Here is a 21,223-nt window from a genome sequence, read left to right as displayed (position 1 = left end):
AAAAAAAAAAAAAAAAAAAAAAAAAAAAAAAAAAACTCCTACAAGAGATCATAGGCAAAACATTCTCTGACATAAATTGCACCAATGTTTTCTTAGCTCAGTCTCCCAAGGCAATAGAAATAAAACCCAAACTAAACAAATAGGACCTAATCAAACTTACAAGCTTTTGCACAGCAAAGGAAACCATAAACAAAACAAACAACGTACTGAATGGGAGAAAATATTTGCAAATGATGCCACCAACAAGCACTTAATTTCCAAAATATACAAACAGCTCTTACAATTCAACAACAAAAAAGCAAACAAGTCAATCAAAAAATGTGCAGAAGACCTAAATAGACATTTCTCCAAAGAAGACATACAGATGGTCACTAGGCACATGAAAAAATGCTCAACACCACTAATTATTAGAGAAATGCAAATCAAAAGTACAATGAGGTGTCACCTCACACCCGTCAGAATGGCCATCATCAAAAAGTCTACAAATAAATGCTAGAGAAGATGTGGAAAAAAGGGAACCCTCCTACAGTGCGGTGGGACTGTAAATTGATGCAGCCACTATGCAAAACAACATGGAGGTTCCTCAAAAACTAAAAGTAAATGATCCAGCAATCCCACTTCTGGGCACATATCCTGGCAAAACTATAATTCAAAAAGATACATGCACCGCTATGTTCATAGCAGCACTATTTACAATAGTTGAGACATGGAAGCAACCTAAATGTTCATCAACAGCTGGATGGATAAAAAAGATGTGGTGTATATATGTACAATGGAATCCTACCCAGCCACAAAAAAGAGTGAAATAATGCCATTTGCAGCTACATGGATGGACCTAGAGATTATCATATTAAGTGACTTAAGTCAGAGAAAGACAAATAGGATTATCACTTATACATGGAATCTAAAATATGACACAAATGAAATTATCTACAAAAAAACAGAGGCAGACTCACAGATAGAGAGAACAGACTTGTGGTTGCCAAGGGGGAAGGCGGGTGGGGAAGGGATGGATTGGGAATTTGGGATTAGCAGGTGCAATCTATTATATATAGAATGGATAAACAACAAAGTCCTACTGTATAGCACAGGGAAACTATATTCAATGTCCTGTAATAAATCATAATGGAAGAGAATGTGAAAAATATATATAGAGAGATATAACTGAACCACTTTGCTGTGCAGCAGAAATCAACACAACATTGTAAATCAGCTATACTTCAATTAAAAAAAAAAAGATAGGGCAATGGAATTTATCCAAACTGAAGTACAGAAGGAAAAGAGGCTGAAAAAAATTAACATAACTTCAGGATCCAGTAAGTCAATATCAAGGGGTCTAACATACATGCAACCGAATCCTATGTATATGGGGGCAAGGTGTGAGTTCATAAATAATATTTTAAGAAATAATTTATTTATTGAAAAATAATTTGAAGACCAAAATGTACCCAAATGTTCTCAAAATATTAAAGTCATTGATGCAGTAACATCAACGAACTGCAATTAGGATAAACAAAAAGAAAATTCTACGGAGACACTTTATAACCAAACTGCTAAGGAGTAACAATAAGAGAAAAAAATCTACAAAACAGCCAGAGAACAAAAGACTCATAATGAATAGGAAAAAAATATATATGAATTATTGTGGACTTTTCACCCAAAGCTAATCAGAATAAAATGAAGGCTCATCTTCCATTACAAATATATTTGGAACTTTACTTTCAGAGACTTAATGGCAGAAACACCAAGGAATACATGTGACAGAGTAAAAGTTAAAACTAGGCAAAGAATCCCTTGTAAAGTATGTCACAGCTGTACAGCATTGGTCCAATTTCTGCTACATTTATAGTCCTGGCCTGTTCCTGCCATTCACAGTGCTGACCTTGGGAGACAGCAATGTCCTGAGGAGTCCTGTGTCATTCATCTACACTTTCATTCAACATAAAAAGAGAAATAGCATTTATCACGGTCTGATTGTGGCCCGGATAGCACATTTGTAAAGGAATGTGAAAAAGGGCTTCTTTCTTTCTCAGTTTCAGCTGGAGTCCCAGTTGCTGCCAGTCAAGTGGTCCCTGCCAAGTGCTGGTGAGGCCCCAGGTCTAAAGTAAGGCACTGGGACCCTCCCTGTACGGGCCCTGCCACGGGTACGCGGAAACAGCTTTTGAAACCTTGTAGCCCACTGCCTGGAAAGATGGTATATAATAGGTGGTAAGGTGAGGAAAGGACTCTCCTGGAGTAAACTTCAGTCAGGTTGCTCTAAACTCTCTAGGCGTTGACCTTGGTGACTGTCCTTGTCAGGCTTGCAAGTTGCAGCAAGATTCTTGCTCAGCCAGATTAGAGGGCAACCCTTACCCTCAATATCTGATCACCCAGGCCTGCCTTCAGCCAGACTCCTATGGAGTCAGTTTAACCTTGTCCTTTTCCATCCACTGACCCCACCCTGCTCCTTGGCTGTAAAGCCCCACCTGTCCATGCTGTATGCAGAATTGAGCCCAGTTCTATACTGAAGACTCTCTCCTTCTATTGCAATAGTCGTGAATGAAATCTGGTTTTGACACTTTACTACTGTTCAGCTCTGGTCTTCTTTAACAGGAGGGTCCTCCTTACTTCCCACCCATCTCCCACAAAGGAGGGAGGGACATAGTTACTCCTCACTAGGGAGGAGGCTTCAAGCCAAGAGGGATTTACCTGTGCTGTGTGGAGTTCCTGGAGTACAAGAACGAGTGCCACATGGAGGTTTGAAACTTCCTATAGGCAATAGGCTCAGTGAGGGCGACTGCAGTGGCTCTCTTGAGAGGGCTGTTTTGGGAGGGACCTCCACATAATGTCATCTTTGTCATCATGTGACATATTGTGGACCCTGTTGCACAGCCAGCTCGGGGTCATCTTGGATCCTAGCAAGAGGACTGCCTGCACTGGTAATATGGGATAAAAGGAGCTGAATTTGCAGATGCCCAAGATTGGGAGAGAAACATTAGGTAGAGGAAAAGCATGACCCCCTCAAGGGCAATGCACATGGAGGGCCCTGGTGGATTGGGGGCCTCCTGTGTGTCAGACACAGATACAAAGGAAGAGGGAAAGGGGAGCAGGAGCTTCCAAAATGGACCAGCAACAAGAGAGTTACAAAAGGGAAGAAAACAAAATCTTTGTGTCATGCTTGGACAGGAAGAGAATTCATATTTTAGAGTTTCTCCAGTGAGCTTTGGGGAAAGAAGGAGACATTTTACATGGCCAGAAAATTCAACTACTCTCAGTCATGTGTCCCCAAGCTTCCTGGTTAATTGTGGTCACACTCTACTTGGCTCTGGGTCCCATTGCTTCTATTAGGTCAGGATGAGTGTCCAGGGGTTTTCCGTTGACTCCACAGGGAGTAGGTAAACGCCTGCCCACTTAGAATCATGGAAAATGAACAGCAGCCCAGGAATGGAATTCAGAGATCACTCAACAAAGCCCTTCATTTAACAGCTGAGGAGACTGAGCACAAAATGGAAACTCTTTTGGCCAATTTCTCAGTCTTCTACGTGGATGATCTGACTGAGGGAAAAAAAGAAGTGGAAGACAAGATCTCAGGTGTTCTGTTTGATTGGTTTTATTCTAGAAAGAGCATTTGGGTTGTTTTCTAGAGATGCAACTTTCCAGGAGGTTACAAAGAAATGGCCTCCCTCCCTCTGGTGGGTGGCTTTGGTTCTCCTTTTCTGTTCTTCTAGCAGCCAGGAAAGATCAAATCTAACTCCTACATATTAGGAAAGGTTACCACTGCATCCAGACATACTCTCGGCTCTCTCAGACAGACTCAGGCGAGCACCAGCTAGACTCAGTCTCTGTCTCTCTCTTGCCTGCCACCCTCCGACCACCAATTTTCTCTCTCTTGCTTCTTCCCTCCCCCACCCCACCTCATTCTAATTCTCTCTCTCCTCCCTCCCTCCCTGTTTCCCTTTCTAATGGTCTTCACTGAATTGGCTTTTCTCTGAATCCCAAGCAACAGGAATGAAAAGCCCCAGGTCCTTGTGGCCCGTTTTGCTCTGACCTATTTAAATTACTTAAGTCTAACCATCTTAGAAAAAAAGACCTTCTGTATGGGTTAGGCCTGTTTACCAGGTTTGTTTGTATTGGTCTGCATGGGGGTTGGTATCAAAACCCCATGGACTATCAGGGGTACCTGGCCTTCCAGTTGATGCCATTTTCTCCCCTCAATGACTACATGGAGGAGGGTTGAGCAGGATTCTGACATTTCTAGTTCCTGCTATAAAATATTCTACCAAGGCTCAGCTGTTGTGTTTAGGCAGGGAATACTTGCCAACCAAAAGCCAACATCAATTTGTGAGAAATGATCACACCCACCACATTGTCAAATCCAGTATGAAATGGCTTGGGAATAAATAATGCCTGAGAAGGGATTTAAGGTTAGGAGGCACCTTGAAGGCAGAAAATATTTCCACATTTTTTCCCCCAAACCTGCTTTCCAGGTTTGGTTAAAGTGGTCACATTCTTCTTGGTCCTGGGGTCCAAGGCCAAGGAGTGTATCCTTAGGTAAATCAGAGAAATTTCTTCTCCATAGAAACCTGCCTATAAATCAGGAATCCTACCTGCCCTGCTGACTTCCCAGGGGCCATTCGGAGGCAGAAACAGGATGAGCTTGCCCAGTGCTACCAAGCGTGAGGGCCTTTCTAGCTGACCTCTGTGGCTGCCCCAGGGCCCGACTTCTCCTATCCACCATTTCGCACCACTCTGACCCGGGCCATCTCAACAGGCCAGAAGCAAGTCCCCGTTTAAGGAAGGAAGCAGGAAGGAGGCAGATCACAGCTATGACTTTTATGATGTGCTTTATGGTTTCCAAATCACTCTGGTTTTTACAGCAATTCTTCCTTTAGAGAAGGAATCACTATTCTCTTTTCATTTCCTGGCTGGAGAGGCAAATCACTCACAACATACCTGATTTGCTCAAGGCTCCACTGGAGATGGCAAAGCTGGGGTTTGGATCCTGTTTCCTCTGAGTCCAGTTCCTATGACCTGTCCTCAGAGGCACTGCATGCTCTTCCCTCACTGCTGAGCAGGCGCTCCTGCCTTGGGGAGACACGGCCATTCTTCCTGCTTTCCTTCCCCTCTCCCTCCCTGACAACTTCATGCCCGAGGAACGGCACAGAGGCGGTGGCTGACTGGAGAGATGGTCAGGCTCATTCTGAAGTTCAGACTCAGCTTCTCATTGTTTGGAGGCCTGAAGGTAAATTTTTGCACAAGGGAAGTAAAGAAAATAAACAACTCAGTTCTCGCCAACTGTTCTCCAAGGCACATCCGCTTACCTGAAAGACAAAAATATAAGGTGAGTTACCTGTTCGGGCGGCATCTGTGCCCAGCAAGGACTGAAACCTTCTACCACGTCTTGTGAAACCTGAGCAAACGGAGGGTCTGCTAGGCCCTGGGGCTTTATGTACTCGGCTTATTTGATCGCAGCCACCTGAGTTAACCAAAGCCCAGCGAGCTAAATCCACAATCACACACTCCGATGCCTTCAGGAATCAGGCAGATGAGGCACAGGTGAGGCACAGGTGAGGCGCAGGTGTAGATGAAAGAAGTCAGAGGCCTGGGTTGATCTAGCAAGTGAAGTCTAGCCTAAGGCCTTTCAAAAATCCATTAGCAAACAATAATGACAAAAGCAGACAAAGAACAAAATTCTAGGTAATTTTTCTCAATTGTTAAAAGAAAATTGTTGAAAAGTATAAGCAAGTAAACATCAGAGCAAGGTTTCTCAAGTATGAGGCATCTTTTCTCTTTAGCACGTTTCCCTCCTTAATGACTGGAAACCTCTCTGCCATGGCTACCTGCGCAGGGCAGATGCCATCTCATCCCACCTGTGCTTCACGTCTTCCGGGTTTCCGCCACTCCCTCCCCCTCATGAACGCGCTCCTCGCCTGACTTGTGTAACAGCACCCCACGCTGGTCTCTACTACCAGCCCTCTTGTGGGTGTTTTAATAACTTACGTTCTCCCTAAGTAATATATATTCACTACAAAAAGAAAAAAAAATTGTGAAAAGTATAAACACAATAGAAGATCTCATAATCCAGACAGAACACTTGTTAACATTTTGACATATTTCCTCATGGTCCTTGTAAGGATTCTCCAGCACACCATCACTGGGATTACTCTTTGTAGCTAATTCTGTGCACTGCTTTTACTACTTTGTGTTTCCCCATGTCATGAAACTTTCCTGGAAATAGTTTATATACGCATGCCTCTATTTTGTTCTTGCCTATAATGAGCTGTTGAGGAAATAAAATTAGAGAGTATCTGCAAAAGTGTTTAGTAAATTGAAATATGCTTCAGAATTATATCATACTTATATTGTTTTGTGCCTGTTTCCCACCAGCGTGTGCCTATTTATCTCTGTTCCCCTCATCCTTATCTCTTTACCCATCACAAATAGTACAATGAGGAAATCTGTTAAAATAGTACCAGATCAGATGTATTGTAAATACCCAAGATTTTCCTAGAAGAATTCAGATATTGTGACAAACCTGGACCTAGGGTGTCAGGAACCAGGGTTAAAGTACAGGTTCCGCCAGTAACCAGCTCTGAGCTATGAGTAAACCCTTTATTCTTACAGACCTAAACATGTCAAACTTGTCAAACATATGAGATAATCTCTCTCCTAACTACATTATGTGGCTGGGCAAGGATACCAGTAAGACAGGAGATATGAATTTGCTTTTAAAATTATGAAAACAAGGGCTACTTGATTTCAAAGCTTCATGCTGGACCACGGGAAACATGGACCTTCTCCTTGATGCTTCCACTAACTAACCAGGTCAATTATCTCATTAGTAAAATGAGAACACTGACCCAGGGTTTTTGGGAAAAGTTCTTCCTAACCTTATCTCCTATGATCCAGTGACTTTTTAAACATTTTTTTGAAAAATGAGGACTCAGCCTCTTGCCTTTCATGAAGCTGTCTGCTGCTTTGTTGGATCAACTGCGAAATACTTAAATGAGGAAAAGAAAATATAAATTTGCAGTAAGAGCTTTGCCATTTGCCCTGATTGTGTACGTATCCTAATTCCACACCTGATCATCTTTTGCAAGAGAAGGGCAGGAGCTGTCCACACCCCATCCCTTCAGGGAGGCTGTTTTTAGAAAGTGCTGGATCAAGAATGAGGCAAAGCAGCTGTGCACCAAAGCCGGGAGTGTGGCGGGGGAAATCCAGACAGTGGTGTTGACTTCTTAAGTCAGTGCATCTTTCAGGTTTCTATCTCTTGAAAACTGTTTAGCTAGGCCTCATTCTGTCACAGCTGAGGGAATCCCCAAATTGCTTGCCTTCTAAGAATTTCATTCTTCTCAGGCAGAAAGACAGTGAGACTAACTGCTTGCAAAAATGGCTCCAATTTCCCCTCTCGCCCTGTACCCCCATCATTTGCAATGTGATTTCATAGCTCTTCCCATAAAAATTGTGCTATTTTCCCTTCCCCTTGCACTGGGTCTCACCTTATGACTTGTACTGGCAACAGAATGCAGGGGGGAATGATGGTTGCCAGTTCCCAACCTGGCCCTTAGGAGGCATTGTGTGCTTCCTGTTCTCCCTCTTGGGGTCTTTATCTTCCACATGAACACCAGCCCGGCTAGCTTGCTGGAGGATGAAACTTGGAAAAGAGCCCCATTGTCCAAGCTGAGGTCATCCTAGATCCGCCTTCAGCCTGCTGACCTCCCAAAAAGGCCAGAGAGGCCAGCTAAGATCAGTTGAGCTCCCAGCTCAACTGCAGACTCCTGAGCAATAATACACACTTATTGTTTTAAGTCACTGAGTTTTCCACCTTTGTTATGCAGCAATGTAATAATGGATACATATAATATGAACTTGCTGAATCTTAAAATGGAAGGGCCTTTAAGTGGGGAAATGAGTTACATTGTAATTATTCAGGAAGGAGCACTAGATGAGAACGAGGGAACTTGAGTCTTAGGACCTGTTCAGCCAATTCTTTGGGCGTGTGATCTTGAATAAGAAACAATTCTCTCTTATTCTTAGTTTCCTTACATTAAGAAACGGCATACTGATCGATTGCCTGTCTAACTATTAATAACTGAGTTGCTGTAAGGATTAAATGAGATAATTTGCTTGCAAATGAAACCTGTAATTAAAAGGGTGTGTTATAAATCTCAATAGCAAAAACAACAGTGAGTCAAGAATAATTATAATACTTAAAATACACAGGTGAAACTTTGCATTATAATAGGAAATCTGAACTCTTGTAGACAGGAAGACTGGAAGGTATTCCCATATCTCATGTCTGCTTTCATGTTAGGAAGTGACTTGTCCAACGTGAGGAAAAGTGGCATAGAACCAGAGGAAGAAAGACACAGAAGATCTAATCAGAGTCAGTCCAGATACACTCAGGACAGTGTCCTATAGCAGGAAAATCTGGGCTCCGGATCACGCATACATGGGTTCAAATTCAAGGGCCTCCCTTTCTGTACTTTGGTGGCATGATCAACAAAATGACACTGTCTCAGCAAATCAACCTATATTTAATTTAATGATAAGAAACCTATCATGAATTTCTGAGTGTCAATTCTGTAGCATAGTTACCTTTTTTAGGAGACACTGCTAGGAAGAGCACAGGCTTTAGTGTTTGATAAACCTGGTTAACATTGAGTTGTAGCTCTGCCTTGTGAGCTTTATAGCTTTTTAGATGCTCTAAACGGCCCTGCCAAGCCTCAGGGCTTATCTCCAATGTGGTGATAATAGGAATTTGAAACTTGTAAGTGTACACTAGAACACATGCTCCTTAAGAGATATTTTTTTCTACTTCATTCATTGTCATATCCTCAGGGCTGAATGCCTGACACATGATAGATGCTCAGGAAATATTTATAAAATTAAGAAATTGGGAAATTAGTTGAATTGATCTCTGCAACATACCTAACTCAATACATGGAATATACTAAAATTTTTCTTACTAATTTTACATTGTTATAAATTAAAACACCCTTTTTGGAACTGGCTGGCTTGGAAACATGGGAGTTTTCACTGCATCTTCTTTTGTACATTTCAAGTTGTATACCATGTAAATGTATTAATTAGGTTTTTAAAGGGTCATTAGAATTTGAAACAGCAAAAGGACCTCTTCAGGGACCTGTTATAGAGTAGAACCTCATCTAGTTAAGCCTGTGGCACTTAGAGTCACTTGTGATGCCCATAATGAGAAGCAAGTAGCCCTTTTCCTTGCCCCTCCCCAAGCCTCTTCTTAGCAATTGGCTCTAGTTCTGTGTGAATGGGTTGCCCTAAAAAGATCTTGGAACATTTAAAACTCTGTAAAGAAGGCAAGTGTTCAACCTTCTCTCTGGGAAACAGGCAGGGTCTGAGCTCTTGTTCCAGTGTTCTGGGGGACAGCACAACGTGAAGCTGAAATCTCCATCAGAGTCAAGCCAGGACTTAGTAATTAAGGGCATGAGTCCTGGTGATGCTCCATCCAGGGAATCCTGAGTTGCAACCAACAGCAAGAGTGAGTCATGCTGGGACTTCCCTGGTGGCACAGTGGTTAAGAATCCGCCTGCCAATGCAGGGGACTCGGGTTCGAGCCCTGGTCTGGGAAGATCCCACATGCCACAGAGCAACTAAGCCTGTGCGCCACAACTGCTGAGCCTGTGCTCTAGAGCCTGCGAGCTGCAACTACTGAGCCCACGTGCCACAACTACTGAAGCCCGTGTGCCTAGAGCCTGTGCTCCGAGAAGAGAAGCCACTGCAATGAGAAGCCCGCGCACCGCAAGGAAGAATAGCCCCCGCTCTCTGCAACTAGAGAAAGCCCACGTGCAGCAACAAAGACCCAGTGCAGCCAAAAATAAATAAATAAATAAACAAACAAACAAAAAAAGCATGCTTTAAGAAAAAAAAAAAGAGTGAGTCATGCTGGAGTGGACTATCTGGTGTGGACTGAACACTGCTGCTTGCCATTCCGGTTAAACAGTGAAGGCTGCCCTCCATGAGCTGTCAGTCACTGCAGCTGACCCCAGTGGTGTGCTCTGAGTGGAATTCAGTCCGGAGAAGAAGAGGATACTGGCCCTAGAGTGTCAGGATGCATATAAAGGAATAATTTCAATGAGCCCAAACTCTTGCATCTTCCCATAAAAAGAAAGGCACTAAAATCATAAATTTGAGATGTCTGTTTTTTTTTTTTTTTTTTTTGTGACTAGCAGTAATCTTTTGATGTTTGACTACATGGTTTTTTTTCCATCAAAAACTCCTATATATCCTCATTCTTTCCTTATCTTTTGGGAACAGTCCCTAAGAACTATCTGAGAGGCTGCCTTCCCAGGGTAGAGTCCTCAGTAATGCCCCGAATAAAACATTCTCAACTTTTAGGTTGTGAGTTATTTCTTCCTGTTGGACCTGGAGACATTCCAACTAAAGCAAAGCACACCAGGGAGAAGAGTAGGGAAGGGCTGAGAGTCTGGGTTCCCACACTCTTATTTCTTGCTACTCACCTACTGAGAAAGGCAGAAAGGCTTCCCTTTTCTTAAACTGTCCATTCTCCAGAAAATGCTCCGGATTGAAAACGTCGGGGGTGGCCCACTCTGCGGGGTCCCTGTGCAGTGCAGTCAGGTTGGTCAGGACCATGGTCCCCTGGAGAAGGCAGCAAGGACTCAGGTAAGACTTGACCCACACAACACACATATGCAGAGGGGTGGCAGTCCCCCCGGCTCTCACACCAAGGCTGATAGCACCCTGAACTCCCTCAGCCTCCCCAGTCCGCTCCCTCTGAGCCCAACCCCTAGGACCCTGCTCTTTGCCATGAGACAGCTTACCATGATGGACTGGAATTGTCTGCTGGGAATTTTACCTGGGGAAGTGTGACTACTCGACTGCAGAATGGATCTCTGCAGGGACTTGTCAGGGCATAATTTGGGAGGGAACACGTATGCATCAATAAGAGAAAAATGTGACATCTCCCACTCTCTTCCCTCCAATGTCTAGTCCGTTCTACAGAGTTTAATAATAGAATGAGGTCGCCCAGTGAAAGGAACCACTATCCTTCCAGATGCATAACAAGAAACCCAGGAGTCCTCCTTAGTGCCTCCCTTTCCCTCATTCTGCCTTCATCCAGTCCTTAAGCTAGGCTGGTCAACTGTACTTGAAATTTCTCTTGATTCTGTCACCTCCATTTTATGTCCACCACTGCCCTCTGGTCCAGGCTATCACCTTGCTTGGTTATACTCCTATAATAGCCCTAACGATGTCCATTTCCTCTCTTCCCCTTCAATGTGCTCCGCACGCTGAAAGCAGAGTTAGCTTTGAACATGATTTAATCATTCCACACCCGTCCACCCGCCACACCTGGAACCTGATAGATACTCTTCAATAGCTCCTATCACTCTTAGATTAAGGACACATCACCTGCTCCCTGTCTGAGCGACCCTCCTCCTGCCTGCACTCCCACTATATCAAGCTTCCTTCAGTTTCTCAAACATGCCACGTGTTCCCACTCATTTCTGTGCCTTTTTACATGCTGTTCACATTGCCTGAAATGTCCTTCCTCCCCACTCTGTCATCGAGTTGACTCTTAATCATCCTTTTTTTTTTTTTTTTGCGGTACGCGGGCCTCTCACTGTTCCGGCCTCTCCCGTTGCGGAGCAACAGGCTCCGGACGCGCAGGCTCAGAGGCCATGTCTCATGGGCCCAGCCGCTCCCCGGCATGTGGGATCTTCCCGGACCGGGGCACGAACCCGTGTCCCCTGCATCGGCAGGCGGACTCTCAACCCCTGCACCACCAGGGAAGCCCTCTTAATCATCCTTTAATCCTCAGCTCAAACGTCACTTCCTCTGGGAAGTCTTCTCTGCCTGCGCTTGCTCCCATTCCTCATTGCAGCTAACTTGCGTCTTTCTAAAAGCCAGTGAGTTTTTTCCTTTGGGCGGTTACCATGGTTTGTACTTATAAACTTGCATGATTATTTTCCTCTGAGTTGTTTTCTGAGCCCTAAACGTTTTAGGTGCTTAATGAACATCTGATGAATTAATAAAGAATAATAACTGCTATTTTGAGCACTTTCTATAGTCGGCACAAGGTTAAATAGTATACATGCATGATCTCATGACATGTTCACCTGTGAGGTGGATTTAAATGCACTTTTACGGATAAAGAATTTGAAGCTCTGAGAGGTTGAATAAGATGCCCAAAGTCACAGGGTGGGAGGAAGTAGAACAATGATTTGAATTAGGACGTTTGACATCAGAGTTATGGCTCCTAGCCTCTACAATGTATAGTCAATGGGATCTCACAGTTCCCAGGATGATAATTCCAGTCAATATTAAAAATCAATGTTAGAACAAGTCTGTTGAGCTGGGATGATTCCCTGGAGCTAAATGAATTGCTGTAAAAATGCAAAGATCACCTGTGAGATAATTTACCTCAGCCTTCACCCACAAGATGATCAATCATAAGAAAATAGTAAATGCAATTGCTGCAGGAACAGCTGCTTTTCCTGGCTCTGCAGGGATGGTGACTAAGGGGTGTCCAATGCGGAAACTCCTCTGGCTTTGCCTTGAGATCATCCCCAGGTACAACAAACAGAGCAACTTAGACAAACTGGATCTAATGGATCCACAGAGGCCCACCAAGGTGGAGAAACGAAAGAACTGTAAATGTGCAGTGTGCAGAGAGGACACTAGGGGGCATAGGAGAGCTGCCTGCTGAGATCCTAAGAGTGGTGGGCAGAGTGAGAGCAGAATTTCCTTTGTGAGGACCGGGAATTTAACAGGGATCCACTGAGGAATATTTCAGGGAGACTCTTTTAAAGTCAAAGCGAAGCAACACCTGTGGAGAGAACATGGTGTAGTACAAAAAAGATGAGCCTGGGAATCAGAACACTTCCGTTCCTGGAGCCCAACTCTTGTCGCTGTAGCTGAGAGATCTTATGCAAGATTAATTACTCCTTGAGCTTCGGCTTCCAAATTTATAAAATGAGGATAACAGAATTATTCTGAGGACTGACTAAGACATTTTAAATAACCTATATAGTCCATGGAACATAATCCTATTTAAAAAGCATTGGTTCCTTTCTCTCCTTTTCTGATATTTAATACTGCACACAATTGTATTGCTTTCCCTTGTGAGACAGTCCCATTAAGGGGCTGTAAGTCAAAGCTGGAAAAATACCAGTGGGGATATTATGTTAGAAACACCAGCATCAATGTGATGTTGGCCCAGGAGGTCTCAAATGTCCCTTCATATTTCAACATTCTATAACCCAGGATTATGAAGCAGAATTTTCTAAAGTAAGTCTGGCAGGTCCCTATCCTGTAAGAAGCTCTCCCAAGGCAAAGAAATGGACCACATGGCAAAGTCTGACTGAGAATTGCTTCTTGCTGTATCCCCAGAAATATTCATAATGCATGTCACGTAGTAAGAAATCTCACAGCAAAGAAAAGCCAGGCTTTGCCTAAACACAGTTGACCTAGAAATCCCCCTTCCCCTCCATAACTCCTATTAACATCCAGTTGAACTAATTTTCTAAGATCATACCCAGGGAACAAAACTAGTATTTCATCTGGCATAATATATCTCTCTCCCTATTTAAGTGATTCTCTAGGACAAGAACACATGTTACTTTTCCAGTTGAGATTCCCACCATTTACAAATATGAACTTGGAGATCTGAGGCTGTGAATGAGCCCCTAATTACCTTGGGCAGGTGGTATCCACCCAGGGTGGTGTCCACTGTCACCTCTCTGGGCACATTCATGGGGATGATGTTTCCCATTCTCTGCACCTCGTGGATGACAGCGTTGGTGTAGGGCATGGACTCTCGAGCTGCCGTGCTCGGCTGCTGTGATTGGCCAAGCACCCTGTCGATCTCAGCTTGGACTTTTTCTGGAAAAGCAGAGGAGGTTCTATTATTCCATAACTTTCTTTGAGCCTCGTTAAGTTAAGGAATGGAATAACCAGGATCAAAATGGCTAAAGTTATCGTAGGCTCTCTAGACTAGCTCCTCAGGGAGGTATGTGAGTGGAAAGTGGGCCCTGGTGTGAGACAAATCTGGTGGCAAACTCTTGCTCTACAACATTCCTGCTGCACTTTACTGAAATCATTTGAGCCTCAGTTTGCTCTTCTTATTCGTTAGGATAAATCCACTTCCGCTTTAGGATGTTTTGAGATTTACACGAACTGATTTAGGGAAGCAACCAACAAATGAAAAAAAAACCAATTAATTGTGCCCCAATATCTGTTTTCTTCTTTTTCTACAAAAATAGATATTTTAGCTAGATACCTGGTTGCACAGCTAAAGACTACATTTCCCAGATTACCCTGTGACTAAGCTCTGACCAATAGAATGTAAGTAGAGGGGATGTTTAATACTTGGAAGAGGCCATTAAAGGAAGGGTGTGTGATTCCTCCTCCTTCTTCCCTTCCTACTGGTAGAAAGACAACCTTAGAGGTGAGCCATCTTTGAGAGTGCCAACAAGGGCACCATTCTAGATACAGCAGAGCAACACAATGGAAAGAGATTGACCCCAAAAGGGTTCTGCAGAGTCCAGCTTAGAGTTTCTCATTTGAAAGAAAAATAAAACTCCTTTTTTTTAACTGAATATTTAAAAACTTTGAAAATTGTGGTAAAATAAACATAATATATAATTTACTATCTTTATCATTTTAAGTGTGCAGTTTATTCACATTATTGTGCTACCAATCTCCAGAAATTTTTATCTTGCAAAACTGAAACTCTACATCCATTGAAGAGGATGCCATTTTGCACTTTCCCCAGGCTCTGACAACCACCATTTTACTTTTGCTTTCTATGAATTCAACCACTCTAGATACATTATATGAATAGAATCACACAGAATATGCCTTTTTTGACTGGATTACTTAGTTTAGCATAATGTCTTCAAGGTTCATCCATGTCGTAGCATGTGTCAGAATGTTTTCTATTTTTTTTTTTTTTTTTTGCCGTACGCGGGCCTCTCACTGTTGTGGCCTCTCCCCTTGCAGAGCACAGGCTCCAGACGCGCAGGCTCAGCAGCCATGGCTCACGGGCCCAGCCGCTCCACGGCATGTGGGATCTTCCCGGACCGGGACACGAACCCGTGTGCCCTGCATCGGCAGGCGGACTCTCAACCACTGCGCCACCAGGGAAGCCCAGAATGTTTTCTTTTTAAGGCTGACTAATATTCCATTGCATTCCACATTTTGCTTATCCATTCATCCATTGATAGTAACTTGGGTTGCATCTACTTTTTTATGCCATTTTAAGCCACTGTTATTTTGGAGCCTCTAATAGGGAAACTATATCAACACACTAACTAGGTGGCTTTTAAATTTAAAAAGGACTTCCTTGGTGGTGCAGTGGTTAAGAATCCACCTGCCAATGCAGGAGACACGGGTTCAATCCCTGATCCGGGAAGATCCCACATGCCACGGAGCAACTAAGCCCATGCACCAAAACTACTGAGCCTGTGCTCTAGAGCCTGCAAGCCACAACTATTGAGCCCACGCACCACAACTACTGAACCCTGCGTGCCTAGAGCCCGTGCTCCGCAACAACAGAAGCCACCGCAACAAGAAGCCTGAGCACCGCAACGAAGAGTAGCCCCCGCTCGCCGCAACTAGAGAAAGCCCGCGCACAGCAAAGAAGACCCAATGCAGCCAAAAATAAATAAATAAATAAATAAATAAAATTTATGAAAAAAGTATCTGATAAATAAAAACACAGAGAATTTATAAATAAATTTAAAGAAAACCCTGTAATTCACAGTTACAAGCACATTTTTTAAGTGCATGACTCAGGACACATAAACATAAATCTACACACATATAAAATAAACATTTATTCATATGTATAAGGGAAGAAAGTTTCACAAAAAAAGCCTTATCCTTAATACACAGAAAGCACTCTGATTTCCCTAATCTATTTTTTTTAATTTAGGGAAAAAAGTTAGTTTCGATCTACTAAATTGACTTTATGTCCTGTTAATAAACTTTTACCCACAGTTTGCAGAACTGTATCCCAACAATTTTTATCCTTCATGTGCTTAAACTGTTCTGGGGCCTAGAAAAGGAAAAATGATTGTAACAGTCACTGTCGTCGAAAGGATTACAGTCTGTGGGGAAGATATATAAATAATGTGTGGTAAGCAAAGTAATGGAGGTGCAGTTAGGCAACCTCTAAAGGAAGGAAATGCTAGTATTTTCCCAGAAGTGTGGGGAAACATCTTAGAGGGGCTGTGGTTGAGTAAACTCTTCAAGCATAGCTAGGAGTTTACCGTGCAGAGAAATTAGGGAAATACATTTTGGTATTATCCTTCTAGGGAAGAGCAGGTGTGACGGCCCAGAGGTACAAATAAGGACAGTGAAATTAAGTGACATATGACTTAATGATGCCCCCATGCAGGGTGGGTAGAGTCGAGGCTGGACGGGCAGAAAGAGGCCCAGCAGAGGGCATGATATACCAGATTAAGGAGTATGAGCATTGTCCACAGGGCAATGGAAGACATTACTTCAAAGGAGGGAAGGCTGCGACCAGATTTCATACGTGAGTGGAATGGAACTCTTTCCTGGAACTCACCACAATGTCAGTGGACTTCACTGTTTTCCCCACTGGACTGGGAGTTTCCTGAGGGCTGGGACTCTCTGTTATAGTTGTGTTACATGGACCCATCACAATCCTCACAGAAAAACCAAAGAAGGTTCCCATTCTCAAGTTCACCTGGCCCGGTAACTGTCCTACGTATCTCTCCATCCTACCGTGCTATCTTCTGTTCCCACCTTGGGACAGTGTGTTCCAGGGCACGCCATTCTGACCTGGCCCAGGCCCATCCACTGACATGCTCACCTTGGATTTCGGGGTAAAGGGCCATGTAGAGCAGACCCCAGCGCAGGGTGGTCGAAGTTGTCTCCGTTCCAGCAAAGAAGAGGTCCAGGGTGCTGTAGATGAGGTTTTCTTCGTGGAAACTTGAAGTAGCACTGCCCTTATGCTAGAAAGCACAATGATTATTGGTTTATTCAGATGGTTCTTAGTTGCCACAACACAGAGGCCCTCATCCTAGAGAAAACGTGGAAGGAGAGAGCCCAGGAGAAATGACTTTCCCTTTGGTCATCTCAGGAGGCAGAGGCTTATTACTGCAACATCACTAGAGTCCTCCTGCCCCAAGTGCTGGAAGCTTTTATTAGCTTTGGTGGATGAAACAACACAACTAATTTTTTTACACCCATAATTTGGGAGAATCTAGCATTACACTGGAAAAACAGCCTTGGGTTCCAATATTAGCCACACCATTCACTATCTGTATGACTTGAGCAAGTGAATAAACCTTTCTGTGCTTATATCCTATTTCACAAAATAGAAATAACAATACTCACCCCTTAAGATGGCATTACGAATTATACGAGATGGAAAGGACACATAGCAAATTCTCAACAAATGTTTGTACTGATACCAGAAAGAATAACTGAATTTCTCTAAAGTACAATAATTCTCATATCTCCCTGTTAATCTTTTCCTTTTTAGGTTAAACTTCTCTGGTTCCAACAGCCATTCCTCATGGCACTCCAGCAGCTTTGCCACGTTCCTCCAGAAGCTTCAATGCATCAACATTCCTCCCTCTGTGGTCCCACACCTGCACACCATATAGCAAGTGACGTCTCCCCCTCTGGGGAGTAATCAATGCTTCTATTAATGTTATGTCAATCAGGTGAAACAAGAGTGGAGTTGGAAAGAAATCCACATTTCTGCCAACTCTAGGAGAACGAATGAGTAATCTGCTGAGTCAAAGATAATGACACAGACGCAGTGATGTGTGCTAACCAGAGGTGTTACTATGGTAAAGGATATACATCCCATTTTGCTTTTTTCCTGTAGTAATATTAAAAAGCAGATGACATGGCGATGAGGGAGGAAGGCGAATGTCCGTCCCATTTGAGGCTAATCTCTGGCAACTGACACAGATTCACTTGTGCTCTGCACTGGGAGCTGGGGGAAGGGGTAGGTAACTGGGCACCGGTCTGACTAATGATGAAACAGCACTTATTCTTCCTTTGGTATGTATCTCCCTCAGATATATGCCGAGGACAGAGACTAGATCATGAGAAGGCAGTATTTGGGCTTTCCAAAGCCCTTAAGCCAAATACTGTTAAACCTCTATCTTTATTTCTAATTGTCTCATCAATTAACTCATAAATCAATTCTGAGTTAATGTTATTCCTACACTCCATGAAGTATTGCCTCTATTTTCCTTCCCTGTGGTAGGCTGAATAATGACCCACAAAGATGTCCATGTCTTAATCTCTAGAACCCGTGAATGTTACACGGCAGAAGGGACTTTGTAGATATAGTGAATTAACGATACTGATATGGGAAGATTATCCTGGATTATCCCAGTGAGCCCAATATAATCACAAGAGTCTTTATAAGAGGGAGGCAAGAAAGTCATAAAGAGAAGATGTGAGGATGGTGGCAGAAAAGATGCTACATTGATGGCTTTGAAGTCGGAGGAAGGGGCCCTGCAGCAGGGAGTACAGGCAGCCTCTAGATACTGGAAAAGTCAATCAGTGGATTCTGTCCTAAAGCCTCAAGTAGGAGCCAGTCCCTCCTGCAACTTGACTTCAGCCCAGTGAAACCGGTTTCAGCCTTCTGACCTCTAGAACTGTAAGGGAACAAATGTGTTTGTTTGTTTGTTTGTGGGTTTTTTTTGCGATACGCGGGCCTCTCACTGCTGTGGCCTCTCCTGTTGCGGAGCACAGGCTCCGGACGCGCAGGCCCAGTGGCTATGGCTCACGGGCCCAGCCGCTCCGCGGCATGTGGGATCTTCCCGGATCAGGGCACGAACCCGTGTCCCCTGCATCGGCAGGCGGACTCTCAACCACTGCGCCACCAGGGAAGCCCCATGTGTGTTGTTTTAAGCCCCACGTTTGTGGTGATTTGGTACAGCAGCAATAAGAAACCAGAATCCCCTCATTTGCTCTTTAAGAGTAAAACTCAGGTAACAGCTCTGGTTTCCTCACCTTTTCTATTTCCTTGAGGTAAGCATCAATGAAGTCTCTTGCTTCAGCAGGATTCCAACCTCTCTTGTGGTTTTCAATCACACGGGCAACAAACATTTTCAGTTTCTCCCAGTTCCTGAAGAGCATTTGGTGGGGCCCAGGAAGGAAATTCATTATCCTTGGAAAGACATTGTAGAGCTGATGGAGAAAACAAAACAGTCATGGAGACAAGGGAGTGCCAGTTTTCTACTTTTGAAGACAATGAAACCACATTCTCTTTCCATCTCTTTTATTTACTTAAATTTAACGCTTGGAGTCACCCCTGACTCTTCTCTCTCTCAACCCTCTTCTTTCCCTCTCAGCCCTCTTCTTTCCCCTTGGGCAAAGCATTTCAGCTCTCCATCCAAAATATAACCAGTCTCGGACCACTTCTCACCACTCCATGTGCTTTGTCTTCCTTGTACAAACCACCAACATTACTTACCTGGATGCCGTAAAGCCTCCAACAGGTTTCCTGATTCTATCCTTAACCCCATTCCCAGTCTATTTTCCACTGAGCTGCCAGAAGGACCATTTAGCTGTTTGATTGATTATTTCACTTTTTGGCTCTTCCAATGACTTTCCATGACATTTAGACAAAATTCTACACCATTCTCCTAGCCTGGAGCTCTACATGAGCTGGCCCCTCACCCTCTTGCCACCTCCTCTGCTATCACTCCCTGCCATCTTACTCTCTTTTACTCTTTCAAGTCCAGCCCCATTGGCCTCTGTGAAAACATAAAAAATATTCTTGTTTAGGACACTGCATTTGCTGTTCCTTCCATCTAGAATGGTTTTCCTCTGAAATCTGTATAACCCCAGTTCCTTTAATTCATTAATGTGCTGCTCAAATGTCACCTACTTGGACCTGTCTTACCTGATAATCTTACAGTTAGTAGCACTTCTGGTACTCTCTTTCCATTCCTTTATTTTGTTTTATTTTTTTCTGTGACAATTATCATTAGTATGTGTATGTATATATATTTGGGTGTGTATGTGTGTGTGTGTGTGCAAAATGTCTGTCTATCTATGTATATGTTTCTATGTATCTATGTATATGTATCTATGTATCTGTCTATATATCTACATACCTATGTATGTATCTATCTATCTATGTTAAATATGTACATGTATTTATTTGTCTGCCCCCACTATGATGTAATCTCCATGTGGCTAAGATATTTTTTACTGAAATAAAGTGGCCTTTGAATATATTTTCTCTAATAATACATAGTAGAAAATAGATAGCGTAAGGTAATAGAAAGTTGCCTAGATTTTAAGTGAAACAGGCATGGGTTTGACAATTAGCTCTGTTTCTTTCTAGCTATAATACTTCGGTAATAATAGTAATAATAATAATAATAGTAGTAATGATGTGATTTGTGGCTACTTTAGCTGCCAGTGGGGCCTGATGGTTATTTTCATGACTAAATGACATGAGATCTATACTGCACTTGACACAGAGCCAGTAGACTACTATGGGATGTGCTTACATATTCCCATATCTGCTTGCACAGATCCATTTCATCTTTAAAGGACTGCTGTAAAACTTATTTGAGATAAAGTATGAAGAGTTGTCCATCAAAGTGCCTGGTCTACTTTGGGTCTCTAAGAAATGCTTCTTACCCCTGCCCTACTTACTGCCCCATCCTACCCTCCCAGGATTTCTGTTCCTTGGGAACAGTCAGCTGGGTACCCACTGAACTCCCATGACTTCCTAGGTTCTGTCTTAACAGGAGGGAAGAAACTGGAATAACTGGATGGGCGGCTACCACGGTTAGAAGTGAGAACAAGGAACATTATTCAAAAATAACACTGACAATAAATCATAATAGCTCACATTCATTATGCCCCTTTAATGTGCCAGGAATCATGCTAACTACTTTATCAGTATTGGTGTGATGGATCCATAAGACTCCAGCTAAAGATACTTGTTAAGAATAAACAAAACCCTTGGGGCTGATTTTCCCCTAGAAGTGTCTTCCAAATCCAGAAATGTGGCTGAGAGGCCAAGAAGCTGAGTAGAGGTTTTGACAGACTCACAGCACTGACAGGACAAAAGTGGAAAGCAGGGCCCACCAAGGAAGGGGTGAGTTTGACCCTCTAAATCTACACCCTACAAAGTTAGAAGACTGATAATATCAAGTGTGGATGGACATGTAAGTAGTGCAACCACCTGGGAAAACTTTAAGTATTTTTTACAGGTGTGAATGCAAGAGAAATG

The 21,223-nt window shown here is 43.2% G+C and overlaps 1 protein-coding gene across 2 annotated transcripts in view; it reads right to left on the bottom strand.

The window, feature by feature from the left end:
• Window positions 1–4,794: 4,794 nt before the first annotated feature.
• Window positions 4,795–21,223, bottom strand: part of LOC114899046 (cytochrome P450 2J2) — a 31,540-nt gene continuing 15,111 nt past the window's right edge. Inside the window, exons 5-9 of one of the 2 annotated variants that reach the window (XM_029229403.1) lie at window positions 18,982–19,158; window positions 16,814–16,955; window positions 13,667–13,854; window positions 10,473–10,611; window positions 4,795–5,215 (exon numbers count right to left, since the gene is read on the bottom strand). In XM_029229403.1, the coding sequence (XP_029085236.1) occupies window positions 5,193–5,215; window positions 10,473–10,611; window positions 13,667–13,854; window positions 16,814–16,955; window positions 18,982–19,158 (669 nt within the window). In that variant the 3' untranslated portion in view covers window positions 4,795–5,192. Of the gene's footprint in view, window positions 5,301–10,472; window positions 10,612–13,666; window positions 13,855–16,813; window positions 16,956–18,981; window positions 19,159–21,223 lie in introns of both variants that reach the window. The other variant, XM_029229401.1, reaches the window with a different exon arrangement.

This window comes from Monodon monoceros, unplaced genomic scaffold, assembly GCF_005190385.1.
Source record: "Monodon monoceros isolate NGI ecotype Baffin Bay Population unplaced genomic scaffold, NGI_Narwhal_1 Super_Scaffold_18, whole genome shotgun sequence".
NCBI classification, from domain to species: domain Eukaryota; kingdom Metazoa; phylum Chordata; class Mammalia; order Artiodactyla; family Monodontidae; genus Monodon; species Monodon monoceros.
The sequence above is the reverse complement of the archived record's forward strand: the minus strand, read 5'-3'. Positions and strand labels throughout refer to the sequence as shown.